Source organism: Tursiops truncatus, chromosome 7 (genome assembly GCF_011762595.2).
Source record: "Tursiops truncatus isolate mTurTru1 chromosome 7, mTurTru1.mat.Y, whole genome shotgun sequence".
Classification (NCBI taxonomy): Eukaryota; Metazoa; Chordata; class Mammalia; order Artiodactyla; family Delphinidae; genus Tursiops; species Tursiops truncatus.
Window position 1 is genome coordinate 25,210,736 of NC_047040.1, and position 17,191 is coordinate 25,227,926.

General features: G+C 35.3%; 1 protein-coding gene across 1 annotated transcript in view; it reads left to right on the forward strand.

Moving 5' to 3' along the window:
* The window catches only part of ERBB4 (erb-b2 receptor tyrosine kinase 4), a 675,494-nt gene that overhangs the window by 506,380 nt on the left and 151,923 nt on the right, over positions 1–17,191 (forward strand). Inside the window, exon 19 of the mRNA XM_033859813.2 lies at positions 3,356–3,541. Coding sequence (XP_033715704.2) covers positions 3,356–3,541 — 186 coding nt within the window. The remainder of the gene's footprint in view (positions 1–3,355; positions 3,542–17,191) is intronic.

The following is a 17,191-nucleotide window of genomic DNA, read 5'->3' on the forward strand; positions in this document are numbered from 1 at the left end:
TGTCAGACTTACCCCATAATTATGAATAATCTTTAGACTCAGCTGAACTCAACACTACTCAAATAGTAGTGGAGGTTAAAAGTGAATAATGTCCTACAAGGCTAATAATGGTGAAAGACAGCAGTGACTAGTGACCCTCTTTTCCTTCCCTGCCCCCATTTTACACTGCCCAAGTAATCACTTTCAATTTTCAGCAATTTCCTCTTTTACTTAACTCTCTATCTAAATAATATGCTTATACTGTCAACTCTTGATTTTTCAGTTTTATGCATCATATACTAACTTTTCATTGTGAACAACAGGAATGTACTTCACTTCCTTCCCATCACCACCTTGCAGAAATAAATCTTCCTTTTCTTCATTTTCCAATATAGTCATATGATATTTGCTTATATTGTTTCATGTTTATGTTGTTATGCTTATATAACGACTCCCAGCTGCAGCTGTGCTTTATAGCAGATTTCCCCAACCCCCAGGCCACAGACCTGTAGTGGTCCGTGGCCTGTTAGGAACCAGGCCACACAGCACGAGGTGAGCGGCGGGTGAGCGAGTGAAGCTTCATCTGTATTTACAGCTGCTCCCCATCGCTCGCATAACTGCCTGAGCTCCGCCTCCTGACAGGTCAGTGGCTGCATTAGATTCTCACAGGAGTGTAAACCCTACTGTGAACTGCACATGTGAGTGATCTGGGTTGCACGCTCCTTATGAGAATCTAATGCCTGATGATCTGAGGTGGGGCTGAGGCAGTGATGCTAGCACTGGGGAGCGGCTGCAAATACAGATTATCATTAGCAGAGAGGTTTGACTGCACAGAGACTATAGTTAATCAATGGCCTGCAGACTCATATCAAAACCCTATCAGTGAGTGGCAAGTGAAAACACGCTCAGGGCTCCCACTGATTCTGCATTATGGTGAGTTGTATAATTATTTCATTATATATTACAATGTAATAATAATAAAGCGCACAATAAATGTAATGCACTTCAATCATTGTGAGCCATCCCCCTGCCCACCCCTGGTCCATGGAAAAATTGTCTTCCATGAAAACGATCCCTGGTGCTAAAAATGTTAGGGACCACTGCTTTATAGTAATTATGATGACTTTCTTTTCTTGTGTGTATCTTGTGTTTTACCTCAAATTCATTTCTTTGTTTTACTTTTGCTTAGTTTTCTGTGTATCTATCACTAATTTGATGGTCAGATTCAGCTAGGAAAATATGTATACTCTTAATGCATTTTAAACTCATTAGGTTTTCTATCAATTCCATCTTCTTGCATCATCTTTTCCAGAGCAATATGTCCTACTGCAGTCTGGACTGGCTACTATCTCAGGCTTCTGTATAGCTTTTATTCTGGAGTATCCCTTCTGTCATTTCCTTGTTTCCTCAATTTAATGTACTTTTTTAACTGCCTTCCACCTTTTATTAAATGAGCACATCTAACAGAGAAAGGAAATGTGAGATAATCATTTTTTTTTAATTTATTTTTATTTTTTTTTTGCGGTACGCAGGCCTCTCACTGTTGTGGCCTCTCCCGTTGCGGAGCACAGGCTCTGGATGCGCAGGCTCAGCGGTCACGGCTCACGGGCCCAGCCGCTCCACGGCATGTGGGATCTTCCTGGACCGGGGCACGAACCCGTGTCCCCTGCATCGGCAGGCAGACTCTCAACCACTGCGCCACCAGGGAAACCCCAATAATCATTTTTAAGAACAGATATGTCTGTATATTTACTCACTTGGTTCAAATTTTGCTGGATGTAGAATTTGAGGTTTAAACAAAACTTCCAGAAGTTTGAAGTCACAGCTCCATTTGGGAGAAGAAACTGGAGCGTGGCCCCATCTTTCACCATATATAAATTTACATGATCCTACTATTCACCAGAGTATTTCTCTTTCCATTGCCTGATATTCAGTCCACAATCCCTTTGGTTTAGCCTCTCCTAAGGATGAAGGGGAGAAGGAGATCTGTAGTCTAAGTGCATCCTAAATGGACTTTGAAAAAATCCTGATGAAGTCAGTCCCTCCTGCTCCATTTATGTATAGTGGTTCGTGGTGTAACACTACTGAGCCTTTGGTGTGTAAACAAGTGGGGTAAATTGGATTTCTTTTCAGTTTTCCCCCTACTAAGTTAGGCTTCAGATTTCTTACGTTTGCTAAGTCAGTTACTACTAGTAAGCCACTTGCTACTTTTAGCATTCCATCCTCATTTCTTCTTGTGATTATTGGTTTCTGGCTTTTTATTAATTACTCTGTTGTTAAAATGGTAGAATTGAGAGGAAATGGAGGTAAATGTGTATATCAATCTGCCATGCTGTCTTAAAGAGAAGCTCAATATAGCTTTCTGTCTTCAAATATTTGTTTGAAACTTTTCAAAGCTACAAAAAATATTCAAGAATAGTACAATGAACAATCTCATACCTGCATATAGGTAACTGTATGATAATAAATTGCCATGGATGTGTCACCCACTCTGTGTGTGTATAAGGTCATATCAATTTCAAATTGGACTGAAGTTACTTAAAATAACTGTTGATTGAAGGCTAACTTTAGGATGTGCTAAATAACCATAATATGTCCACACTCTATCTCCATTAAGCAAAGCTGCCTTTATGATTATGAAAAAGAATTTAGAACTGTTTTCTCACTTCATGAAACGAGAAAATTGGAGTATACAAATTTGTACAATCTCGCCTCTAGCTCTCAAATTTTATGGTTCTATGAATAAACATCACTTATAATTTTGAAAATGAAATAAATTTGAGTGAAAGCAAAGTTATGGAGCAAAATGTCTTATTAAAATGTTTATTTTTCTGCATAAATTCACAATAGGCATATTGTTTGTAATTGTTTATAATGATATTTATAATTTATAAATTACACCTGTGTATGCTGTCTGAATCCACGCCAATAATGAATGAGTTAACTTTGAATCGCCTTATTTGTAACTGAGCCACCTTATACAAGTAAGTGCATTTGTACAGATTATTGGACTCTAGAACCAAAGATCAAAGGTTAAAAATCTACAGTATAAATTAGGATTCAATTTCAACTTACTTGGCAGTAAATAAAATCTATTATTATTCATATCACAAAAGAGAAAATACTGCTATTAATTTTATATGCAGTTATTCTATAATATTTCCCATTTTGTATAGTCTATTTTTCATTTAATTTCACTTGAATTAAACCACTTTAGAAATATAATAGCTACAATAATGTCTTTTCACTTTTAATTGATTCCACTGAGTGAGAGTACATTTTCAAAATTATTATCAACACTATTAGTACAGGGCAAATAACTATAATGGTAAAGAACTTTGAGTTTAAACAATGGTGTTATATTTTTTTCTCTTAGGAAGCTCTGATCATGGCAAGTATGGACCATCCACACTTAGTCCGGTTATTGGGTGTGTGTCTAAGCCCAACCATTCAGCTGGTTACACAGCTTATGCCCCATGGCTGCCTGTTGGATTATGTCCATGAACACAAGGATAACATTGGATCCCAGCTATTGCTTAATTGGTGTGTCCAGATAGCTAAGGTAAGTGCCCATCACTTCTGCCTTTATATTTCCTAATCTAGAACAGTTTGGGTATTCAGTCTATTTAAATAAAATAAATTATATTTGCTATATTGAAAGATATAGGGAGGTATTTTCATTCAAACCACAGATCAATCTCATAATCTATTTATATATTTTGGGATTATTGTACTGTGATGTTTGTGTTATATTGACCAGATACCAAAACAAATAACTTATTGGTCAGGAGGAAAAATTGTTATACTGGATTTGTTTGGCTTTGTTGTTTTTGTTGTTGTTTAGGAATAGTTTAGTTAACAAAATTCAAGAAGGAAAAGATTGAAGGTTTGAGTTGTTCCATTTTTAGATGATTTTGTTAGCATAGCATGTACGTTCAATTCTCAGAATTACAAATGATCAAATTCTAAACATTTTTCTAGACATTTTGATAACTCTCGATTGGTCTTTAATAGTTGTCTTTTTGTTGTGGTTCCTGGTTTTGTTTTTGTTTTTTTGTCTGGCACAAGGTCTCAGTCATATAACGTATGTTAAGAGAGTGATGTGGATTTCAGTACCTGGGGTGATGGAAGGAGATGGTTCTATGTGAAGTAGAAAACATGTACTTGCTTCTTGGGGACTATGTTTTTTTTTCCACCAGAGTTAACGGATCTTCAAAACTTTCAGGAAGGGCCAGAATTCTGGATTTTTCTCTAAATTTAAACCTTGGCTCAAACTTTTGAAACACCCTGGGAGCCAAGCAAAGCTTTCACATCCTGTAGTCCACCAGTGTGCAACTTTGGAGTGCATATTTTAAGTTCAAAGAAGCCATTACAATTTTCTATACCAAGATAAATAGGTCTGGGATGAGTTTTAATTCACTATTCCCACTCTTATTTACACCAAAATATGACCTGATGTTCTATAAATTCTACAGATCTGATCATTTTAGCATTTGTATCATATAAATGCCAAAATGTCAATCCAGTAGTTTTAGCCTATTTCTTTTTACAATCTGAGAGTGAATAAAAATACATCACCCAAAGAAGAAATTGGAGAAAATTCTTAAAATGCAAACCCAAAAAATTATTTGAGGGAAAAGCCCAGTTGAGTTTTCTGTACCGTAAATCTAGATATAGTCTCCTTATGGACCGTGTATTACAATTTTGTGAATATCACATGACAGACTCACAACGGAGAGGATCCTTTACAGTAATGAAGTTTGAAATATCACTCTTCAAAAAGTGATTTAATTATCTAAGAACTTCTATAATTTATAAGGTGAGCTAAATGTAAATGTGCGATAGACATTCTCAAATCATCCTAGCACTATAAATGAAAACAAAACTAAGTTTTGAATTTCTTAGTTCTTCTCTATATTTCCTGCAGTCTTCTCCATAATTTAGGGTTTGTCCTTAGGGATTCATGGCATTAATATATCATTTATGCAAGACTGTACACTCTAATAATAGAAGCTACTTTGAGTTCCCTGAATAATCACACTGTTTTAAAATCTTTTTGCCTTTGTAAATGACATTCCTTCTGCTTAGAAATCTTTTCTCATAGCTTCTTGATTCACGTAGCATGATGTTTTTGATCCATCAACACTGATTGGGCTTCCTCCCCTTGTGAAGTCAAACTCTTCTCTCTCTAAAGAGAAGTAACTTCCTTCTCTTCTGTGTTAGTTTGTATTGTATTATTTAAATGTTATACTGCGTGTTTATATAACTCTCTGACTATATGGCATATTTGTTTAGTCATTAATCTTTTAATAAATATGTGTGGACACCTACCATGTGCCAGGTACTATGTAGACTGCGGTGTCTAATGGTAAGAATAAACATTCAACAAATAAAACAACTAGATACAGGATTAAACACTTTGGTTTAGATTTTGAAGAAAAATAATTACAGGGGAGACTTAAGGACAGACCCCACTGAGTCCCGAGAGAGATTTTGGCTATGGGAAGAAATTTAGGCAGAGGAAAGATAACACAGAGCCCTATATATATGGTGACCATGTACTTTGTCATCCAAATGAACAAGTTTAAGAGTGAAAGGAGGCTCTATTACTAGTTATGCCGGGACAACAGGCACACAAATGTCCTAAACAGAGCAAGGTATTTGGTAACACTGTGTAGCATGGAAAATTTGGATTTTATTATAAATGCAGTGGATATTGAAGTATTTTGCCCTGGACATGATATAATCTAATTTATTTTCTAAAGAGAGCATGCCAATTTATGTATGGAAATTAGATTGAGGCAATGCAAGAATGGAAATGAGGATACCAGTTAGAAGTCTGGGGGTAATGAAAATAAGAAGTTAATGAAATTATGAAACATTTTTGAGACAGTTTAGGTATTTGATTATCGATTAGAGGATGCTGAGGGAGGGAAATATGGTGGTGCTGTTGCCTGAGGTGGAGAAGGCTAGTTCAGTTCCAGACATGGCAAATGGACAGGGTTTATTGAACATAAAAATGGAGCTATCAATTAGGTGGTTGAATTTGGTCAGGATTGTAGATATAGATTTAAGAGTTATAAGTATTCAAATATATGGGAAGATATGAGATTACCTAGTAGTTACTGATTTGGTCTGATTCATATTTTTTCCCAGCACTTAAAATTGGGTCTTACATGTAGGTAGCTATTCAATATATATTTAATAAATATATTTAACTCATAAAGAAAATGAAAAAAAAAATTTACCCTTAAGGAGGGAGTCCTTCCTTTATCTTGTTTTCCTACTTTGGGGGCAGAATTGTGTAGTGGAAACAGCTGTAGGGTCAAAAGGACCTACATTAGTATGCCAGTGCCCACGTTTTGGTTTTGTGAATTTGAGTAAATTATTCAACCTCTTTGAATTTTTGTTTCTCAGTGTATTAATGGAGTTAATAATTATTACATTTTTCTTCATTCACAAAATGAGTATAATACTATCTACCTGCAGTAGGCTGAAAAATAATCCCCTGCCTTCAAAATGTTATGTCCTATCCCCATCTTCTGTGAACATGTTAATTTACATGTTAAAAGGCATCGTGAGGATGTGATTAAATTAAAGATCTTGAGGTGGGGAGATGATATTATCCTGGATCATCCAAGTGGGCCAGTGTAATCCGAGGATCCACATAAGTGGGAAGCAGAAGAATCAAAGTAAGAGAGAGAAGATATAAAAACGGAAGCAGAGTTGGAGTGATAGGCCTTGAAGATGGAGAAAGGGGGACACAAGCTGAAGAATACAGTCGACCTCTAGAAGCTAGAAAAGGCAGGGAAACAAGTTCTCCCCTAGAATCTCCAGAAGGAAAGCAGGCCTGCCAACACCTTGATTTTAGTCCAGTTTAGAAACTGATTTTTGACTTCTGATGTCCGGACCTGCAAGAAAATTAATTTGTATTGTTTTAAGCCACTGCATTTGTGGTAAGGAGTTATAGCAATAGAAAACTAATAAACTGCCTCATAGTGATTTGCGAAGATTAAATAAAATAGCTCATGTAAAATCCCTGGCTCAGCTCCTAGATCATGGAGTATTTAAAAACAATCTTCTTTTATTAGCTATAGGTCAAAAGCCTCAAAGTAGAGAATTGTTTCAGAAATGTCTGTAGAATATGAGTAATTTGGTCTGAGTCAACACAAGTATTTTGCAAATAATTATTTCAGTAAGTTGGAGGCTTCTTTTTCTTTACTTCCAGTTCTCACTGAGAGAATTTATGAAAGTGAGATATCACCATCACAATTACTCCAATACCCACTTTCATTTTGGCTGCATCCCTTTTATTTATTGACAAAACCGGTAGAAGGGGAGATATGATGCTATAAAATAACCAGCTTATACTTGCGTTATAAAATACCTGTGGAAAGTGTAACGTAAGTAGAAGAAATAATATTTATGGCTAACATCAAGCACTTACTCTGTGTAAGCCACTACTCTGTATATTTTATTCATTAGTTAATTTTTCTCATCACAAACCTATAAAGTAAGTATCATTAGTGTGTCCATTTCACAGATAAAGTCAGTCACAGAGAATCTGTTACATGATTAAATTCACACAGCGAGTAAATAAATATTATAACCACTAATCTATGTTTTTATATATAAAGAAGAAAGTATTTTTTTTTAATTTCATCCATATTCCAAGTTTTCCTTACATTCTTCCATTGGTACATCTTTCTACAACATTTTATGTAACAGAAACACAAATTTCAACACCAAAATTTCTTCTTATCAGCAGCCATTTTCACTCTGCATGTGCTGCATTTAGAACTTGATTTAATTTGGTAAGCAGAGCAGAACGTATTATTTATTATTTAATGTTTGTATAATACCATATGCCTTCCTGGGGCTTTATGAATCCAGGATAGAAGATAGTTGTGAGAATTCCTTCTTTCAGAGTTGTTGCTAACAAGTTGGGCAAGCAGTTTTGAAAAGACAACTTGGCAGATTCTGAAAAGTGTATGTGAGTTTAGTGAAGGAATTTCATGGTGAGTCCATGTAGGTAAAGCGTGTCTTACACAACAGGCATCTGCTTGGTGCTTTATATATTTTGTATTATGTAATCTTTACTGAAACTCTAGCAGGTATGACCCATTATTCTCCCAGTTTATAGATCAGGAAAATGGAGGAACTTAAGTCCTAAAGGACACAGCAGTAGGTTGAAATGCCTGGATTCTGTATCAGTAACTCTGATGCCTCCTGAGCCAGGTCTTTAAACCATTCTTCACCCTTTCCTCTCCAAATATATGCACCATTGCAGCTTATAGTCACTTGCACTCCTCCTGAATTTGAGGAGTGGAGGAGTGTGACATTTTATCTGTAATTGTGTCTCATCATCATGCCCACAAAAGAGAAGATTCCATCATGAATAATACTTTTTATTGTCTTCATGGAAATTTTTTATTGCTTTATCGTGAAGGTCTATGTCACATTTTCAGGATCAAGTGCTAGATATTCATTTAATTATGGGAGAATTTTTTAATTGATGTTTTACATATAAAATATTATGATAAAGCAAGCTAAAAACTATTCTGTGAGCTACCATGCAGTATTGATACTGTTCACAAGTGACACTATAAATTAAGAATTTAAAATGTATAGTTTGGTGCTAGTTTGTGTTAAGCATACAGATTCTAGAACCAGACTGAATGGGTCCAAATCCCAGCTGCCTCAGTTATCAGCTGTGTGGCCCTTGACAAGTTATTTAATCTCTCTGTGCCCCCTGAAAATGAGCATAATAATAGTACTCACTTCATAGAGAAGTTATGAGAATAAGGTAATACTTGTGCTGAAAATGCTGCTTAGCATAGAGTAAGAGTGTCCACCACGTGTTATAATTTTGGATAATATCTGAGGTGAAAACAATAAGGAAAGACACATACATTCATAGTTAGAACACCCTCATGATGTCATTTCAAAACTACTCAATTTTAAAATCTCAAGTATGAAAGATTTAACATTTGTTCTTACACCACACTGAGGGTAGGAGGAGGTCATCCCATGTTTCATATTTCTACTTTTTGGAAGAAGGAACTTGTCTCCTATCTTCACGTGCTTTCCTACACAGGTTCCTAAGCTGCTGTTCTACATGTGCTATTATTGTGACCTCTAATTTTCATGTTAGGAAATCGAATTGTTTGTAATGTTGAGCATGTGAAACCAGCCGTGAATTGGCAAAGAGCTGAGGTCAGGGTAATTTTTGAATAGATAGTCTGTTACCGGGGAGGAGCAAAGAGAAAATTCTAACTTCTCAATCTCAAGGTTGAAAGGTTAAAGTGGGTTTAACTTCCTTTTACTGCATAGATTTTATCTTCTGACTTCTTTCTAAGGAGATTATTTGAGACCTTGTTGTTGTTGTTACTGAATTTTTAAAGCCTGAGTACTGAGTATCTGCCACCATTATTTTTCAAAATCTTGAAACCTTCCTCGGAGCTTTGCTGGCCTATTTTTCTTTACTGTCAGATTTTCTTCTGGAGCTCTAATGATTTGCAGTTTAATTCAGATGTAATGTTACCAGGGCTTTCTTTTTTAGTGGTTTACAATTGGAACTAGTTAAAGAGATGATTCTAAAAACATTTTTCAGTGGTCCATTGTACACTTCAAGATGATTCATTGTCTGACTAAGTTATAAATTGATCCATCCTTAAAATTCCTCTGAAAAGAAATGGAAATAAAGATAATTTGATATTTCAAAGAGCAAAAAAGACCTAATATGTTTAACCAAAATAATTTAGACCTGCCTATATATAAAGACTCTTTCAGTTATATTTTTGCAAATAGATTGATTCCAACATTTATGATTTCTAATAAAACTTGTATTGCTCAAAGGTCAACATGAATTTTAGCCCAGTTTAATAGATTCTCTCAATTAAACTTTTTAAAAAAATTTTACACTCTTAAGTTGTCTGTCCTCCAGATTACTTTTCTTGCCCACATAATATTCCCAGTTGGAGCTAATGGGAATTCTATTGTGAAATCTAATTTTTGTAGCTATTGGGAGGTGTCTGTGGATCTTAATTTTCTTTTTTCTTGATGGCAGAGTGGCAGTTAGTGTGAGGGGCAAAGAGGAGAAAAGAATTTCTCTTTTTCTCAGTTCAGAAACATAGTTCACCATGATTGGAAGGAGAGCAGATTTCTGTGTTAAATAAACTTTTCTTCTGTACACAGATATGAAGTCTTCCTTAAGGTTTAAATGTATAACATGAGCAGAACCTTCATTTACTTTCTTTCTTTCCTCTTTTCCATTGTTCTCTAGCAGTAGCGACACAGAGTGACAGGAAATAGTAATTTCCCATTTGACTCAGCCATTTCCTTCTACATGAATAAAATTGGACTCAAATCTGAATGTCTGATGTCAGTTAAATGCATGAACTGGGTGCTGAAACTTCTGGTTTGTTTGTGGTCAAGACCAAATTCTATATTTAAATACGACCTCAGTCTTATGCACATATATATAATTTAAAAATAATAAATACATATTCTACAGAAGAGACAGAATACTTCTAACATTCTAGAAAATATAAAATTGTCATTTATTAAATACATTTAATAATATGATAATGACTTTGTGAATACTAATTGAATGGGTTTGGGGGGTATGTTGTGATACAGAAAAATTATTATATTTTATAACAGTGGAATAGAAGAGATATATTGGAATTAGAAGCCATAGTGTTAGTGGCATAGACAGACTCCAATTAATGACATTTCACAATTTAAATTAAAATAGAGAGTTTTTTTTTTTTTTTTTAGTCACAGCCACTGTTTGGAAGAGACAAGGATGAAAGTTAGCTTATTATCATTTTTACTGCTACTATTTATCTTTGAAAGCATTATATATTCTAATGAATTGTCATTAGATCTTTAGAGAAATTCAGTAGCATGAATATGACTCAATGGTAAAATTTTATTCAGAATAAATGCATTCAGTGACTTTCCCAAGATCCTGCTATTAAATAGTAGATGGATGAAGAACTGCACTCAGAATCACGGACAAGTCGTTGATTATTTCATGAAGATACAATGTTCAATTTTTTTTTACCCTAAAGAAGCAGCCAAATGAGTGAATTTTTGCAGGGTCTCTGTCCATTATTAGACCTATTTCTAAATTAGACTTTTGAATCACAAAGGAGAATATCTACAGTCTTTGCTTAACCAGGAAAAATCATTTATTTATTCATTTTAAAAAATATTAAGTTATGATGTAGCAGGTACCATCCCAAGATCTGGGATTTTAAGAAAGAACAAGTTCCTCTATCACAGTTTTTATATTCCACTGGGGAAGAGAGACACAAAAACTAAGTAAACAAAAAACATTACCTCATGGAGTGAGTGATGAGGTATGGTATCACACAGCAGTATTTTGGGGCAGAATTTAGGAGGAAGCAGCACTGTGTTCCAGTTTTAGCTCTATCACTTATCATCTGTATGACTTAGGCAAATTCCTTACTGTCTCTAAATTTGTTTTCTCATCTATACAATGGGCAACAGCCTCCATTTGTCCACCTCCTGTGATGGTTAAATGAGATCATGCATCAGCTTTACACATTTGCTACCAAAACTTCAGTGCTTAGTATATGTTATTATAATAGCAAGTAAAATTACAACATATTGTTTAATCTTTATTATCATCAAAATTAATTTAAACGTGACTTTTACAGAAAGATAGTGTAGTGTAGCAGAAAAAGTATGAACCACAGAGAAATACAACCTGGGTTTGAATTTTGAATCATAGTTAATAAGAGCTTTGAGAGTCATTTTCCCTTTTGCCAAATGAAAATACTTGGGCCTGCATAAAAGGAATCAAAGCTATGTTTATCAAATTTGAATTAATAAATAAATAAAAACAACTGATATTAATCTGAAAATTTAGATAATAGTTTCTACAGAACACAGATACATATATTTCTTTATTAATTTGCACTCATTTATTATATTCCTTTTTTCTTTTGTTTTTATTCATGTACTCATTTATTATTGTACTCATGAATACAGCAAACTTCCATTGAGAACCTACTATAATTATAATGATGAAAACAAATGGATTTTGCAATTAGATCTGGCTTTGAATCCCAACACTACCAGTCATTAGCTGTGAAATTTTGCACAAGTTCCGTAAACTCTGTGAACTTCCTTATCTAAACATCAGGATAATAATATTTACCAAATAGGGTTATTGTAACAGCTAAATAAAACAAAATGTGTCAATATCTTAACATGTTGTCTAACACATAGTATTGCTCAGGAAATATTGACCTTTTTTTGTAATCACATAGAACAGTGCTCTCAAGGCCATCCATTTCAGAAGAGGATCTCTATATGTTTGCATAATAGAGGGTTCACTTGAAATTTTTTTTTCCAGGACAAAACACAAATCTGTCCAAGGGAAGTCTTTTCATCATTTCCTCATATTAAACAGAAATAAATTTGGTCTGAAATACTAGATTGGAGGAGCATCACATTAGTTTTTATTTTTTTCTAAATTAAAATGATTCCAGCTTGGTACTCACCTATCAGAGTTGGCCAGAAATTCCATTTTAATCGTGTATTGGGAGATCCCTATAAGGATTTTTCTAGAGATATCAAAGAATCTGATGAGGAATATCAGATGCTTGGTAAACAGGAGCAGAGTCTCCATTTTTCCAGCCTTCATAATTCATACATGAAGGTGCTCTTGTTCGCCTCTACAGAAGCAGAGTTCTCCAATCTTTCTGTCAGGTATGCACAATCCTTATAGTTCCCAAATAATTTTTCATCTTTCTTTTTTATTTTGGCATATGACATGAGTATTTATTGCTCATGAGTTTGGGTGTGCTGGGTGGCTCTGGGATCTCGACTGAGCTCATTCACATGTTGCGGGGTTGGCTGGATGTCAGCTGATCTAGACTGGACTGACTGGGGTGACTGGAGGATTGGGCTGTACTTCACATGACTCTTCTCTCCATCAAGCTAGCTGGGACATGTTCCTATAAATCCTTGTCTCATGGTGTTCAGTCCTCCAGGACCTGGGCATCCATGTACACACCATCCTGGGAGAGGCTTAGCACTTCTGTGGGGACAGAGTGAGAGTAGGAGGCTAGATTCCCCCTACCCCACCCCATTCCCAGTCCCTTTCTGGAACTGCCACCAGTGATTCCCTCTTCCCTCTTTGGTCTTAGAGAACCTAATCTTTTTTCTCTAGGTTGTTGGGTTCAGCCTCTTTTATGTTCCACCCTCACCTCTAGGGCTAGATAGAAATAAGTCAATTTCTCAAACCACAAAACCTATGAGAGGCTTATCGCCTGGGTGCTGTTGCCTTGGAATTATAATTTTAGGTACTACAGTGTAAAATCCCTTTCAAGATGAAGCGCCCAAACTAGAAACATACTGCTTTTCCTATTTATTCTAAAGAAGCAAGCACAAAACACAAATCAAAGCAATATCTTAAAGTAATTTGCTGTGTACAAAAAGAAAGAAAAATAACAGAAAAATCACACAGAAGGGACCAGCCCAAAGTTCCTTTATGGAGATGGTAAATCTTTAAAACAATGAATACCAGAATTTATTGAAACTTTGGCACAGCAAGGAGCTCCAGAAGATTATCTATTTCACTGATTTAAAAATTTTAAAACGTGAAATTGTTTTGTCAAGTGAAATTTTACTTGAAAATCTAAACAAATAAAACTGAGCCATACCTATAGCAATAGAAGGCGTTGAAAGGGCTTCATGGTACCCTGAGGGATCCCTAGGTCCTCACAGAGACCAGCTTTAAGACCATAGATGTGCCTGTATTGAAGATGGGGAAAATGAAGACTAAACAGGTAACAGAATCCATTTAAGACCACAGGTCATAGTGACAAAGCCACAATCTGAATTAATTTATCACCCAGTCACCCCAGCCTAGACCAACTGACAGCCAGTACCCCTTACCCTGACTCCATAAGATTTGTGGACTTCTCATTTGTAATTTAGGTGAAATAACTCCTACAGTATTACAGAGATTTAGTCTAAAAGATCATCTACTTTTACTTATCTCATGATAATTTTTAAGGGTCTAATGAACTTTTTCCCCTTCTGGAATAGAAGCAGCTGGTTTACTTTTACTTTGAAGTACTTTTGTGTTTCCGGTTTACCTTCCAAGGACTTTTTATTTTTTATCTCTCTTCGCTACCAATAGTTTTTCCTCTCCATCTTTATATCAGAGTGTCTAATAACATTGCAACCTCCCAAATTGGTAATAAAGCACCTGACTGAATTTGAATCATGTTTATCCCCTCCTTGAATCAACCTCCTGCTTTTTATTTATGTGCTAAATTCTCATTGCCTTAAAGGAGGATGACATAAAAGAGGTAGTAAGGGATAAGAGAGCATCTCGATTTTACCAGATTGAAAATGAAGTTTACTGAGTCAGTTTCTAGAGCACAGGTCCCAGAATTGCACTGAAGCCTTAATTATTTCCTGGGGTTTGCATGAAATATGAAGGTCTCTCCCTTAGAGGAGTCATTTAGGTTGTTTCTTGTCTAACCTATAAAATAGCAAGCTTCCCTTTTGCTTTGCTTTGCCTGTGGCTTTGTTTGACATGCTGAGCAACTCCAATTCAGCCAGGAAGTTACTCCATTCTATAATGGCAAAGGTTTTCATTCAGCTACCATACAAATCCAGGAAGGAAAGAACTTAATTTCTTTACTGTAAATGTATAGCTAGTACTTTTAATGTACTTCTTATTTTGACACAAATCTGAAAGCTTTACAATCTGGATGGATTAAATTGTACTTTATGTGTGTAAAGTGTTCACAATTACATCTATTAGTCATGATTATGTGAATGAAGTTTGGTATTGTAGCAGGTTTTAGGAGCACAGTGATTTTCTTAAATGCAGAATCAAAGTAGCAGGACCTGCATGTCTAGTTTATGGCTCCCCTGCGGCTTTTGTTTCTAAAACTGTGTAGGTAGATGGGTGTTATAATATTGCTGTCAAGAAGTTGTGATATATAATCATGATCCTTCAGATGTATGCATACAATGTCATTCTTCCTACTGATTTCAAGATGTTTATAGTAATGCAGAGAGTTAGGACTTGTATTTTGCTGCACGTAGGAGAAACAAAGGATGAGGAGATCAAGCAATTTGACTGGAAACAGAAAAACCATGTTGGGAATGAAGGCAAGACACAGATTTGCTTCCTCTACACCTGCCCAAATTCTTTTCCAGATAGTTTTTTTTTTTCTAACTCTTATTTTGAAACAATTTTAGATTCATAGGCAGTTACAAAAAATTGTAAGAGTGTTTCCATTCGTTCCTCGCCAATTTCCCCACTGATAACATTTTGTGTAACTATAGTACAAATATTGCAACCAGGAATTTGACATTGGTGCAATCCACAGAGCTTATTCTGATTTCACCAGTTTTACATAAACTTTTGTGTGTGTCTGTGTGTGTATAGTTCTATGCAATTTTATCACGTGTTGATTTATATAACTATCACCACATCAAGATATAGAAGTATTTCATGACCTCATATCATCACTTTATAACTACACAAAACCTCCTAGTTCTTTGTTTTTAATTGTACTCAAATCTTGCCATGATCTATATTTGTAACAATGACTTATTTTTTTAAATATTTTTAAAAATTTATTGTTTCCCACATTACAGTAGATATATAATACTCTGATATATATATATACTGTTTGATTCTAGCATTAATAATTTAGAAGAGTCTTACTTCAAAAGATATCCTCTATAGATTCGCACAAAAATATTCTAAAACAGTGACTATGAAGAAGACAAACTTGGTTCTGTGTAGCTATGTGACCTAGGAGGGATGCAGCAGTCAAAATGTAGTATTAGATCCTCTTACAATTACTTAGTGGGAACATCTACCCTCCTACTTCTGCACCTTCTAATTACCATAGCAAAGTGGTTTAGCAGGTCACTGGCTGCAGAAGAGAGATAGCCCCATCAAACCCAGAAGGGCATGGAGCCAGAAGGGAGGAAAATAAGGTTAATAATGAAGACAGGCTGAAGGTGAATGAGAGAAAGCAGTTAAGGCTTTATGCCAATCTTCTACATTCTGAGAATGTTAAAAAATTTAGAATAATTAGGGCTTCCCTGGTGGCACAGTGGTTGAGGGTCCGCCTGCTGATGCAGGGGACACGGATTCATGCCCTGGTCCGGGAAGATCCCACATGCTGCGGAGCGGCTAGGCCCGTGAGCCATGGCCGCTGAGCCTGTGCATCCGGAGCCTGTGCTCTGCAACGGGAGAGGCCACAACAGGGAGAGGCCCGTGTACCGCCAAAAAAAAAAAAAAAAAAAAAAAAATTTAGAATAATTATATTTAGTACCATATGTGATAAAATAAAATGTACACAGCTTGTATGATACATATGTATGTGTATGTGCCTACAAACATAAATATACACATATACATACATATGTGCTTTTTTCTATATCTTGAATATAAATATATTAGTAAGATGAATTTATGTTTTAAATATAAAATAGTTCTATGTAGCCAAAATTCGACAATATTCAATTAAATATGGAAAGGAGCACAGGATGGGAAGAGTCATTTATCGTCATGATTAGAAATATTAGGCTAAACAGTGTGCAAAATTTGACTTTTCATTATCTAAATTTGATTGATTAAAAGGAGGTTGTTGGCAGATGTTTATTATTTTTCATTGGCGAAGGTGAGAGATGAACAGAATATATGTGTAGTTGTGGAAAGGAAGGGGAGCGGCTGTGAGCATATAGAGTGGCTATGGGTCAAAGATTTTATCCTTCATGTGAAAAAAAAAAGAGCTTAATGACAGTCATCTATCAGCTAGCCTCATTTTCAGCTTCAGGGTTCTGCTATTCCCAATGCCCTATGCCTTGACAAGGCTGATTGTATAATTACGATACTACATCACCCACTCCTAGTGCACTTTCACTGGCAAGGACTAGAACTAGGGACTTTGATGATTATTGCCCCAAGCAAGCACATTAGCATGAATATAGTTTACTAATGGGGCTGCTTTATTAGAAATTGTAGTATAAGATTTAAACCAAGGATTTTTTTAATGAAGACCCCTGTAGATTAAATGTCAGATTGAGTTAGAGCTTTAAAATTTTAAATATTGTATTTTTTAAGACAAAATGAATGATTCCCCTGTATTTTCAAATTCTTTCTAGTATGTATTAAGAATTACCAGTTATTCTG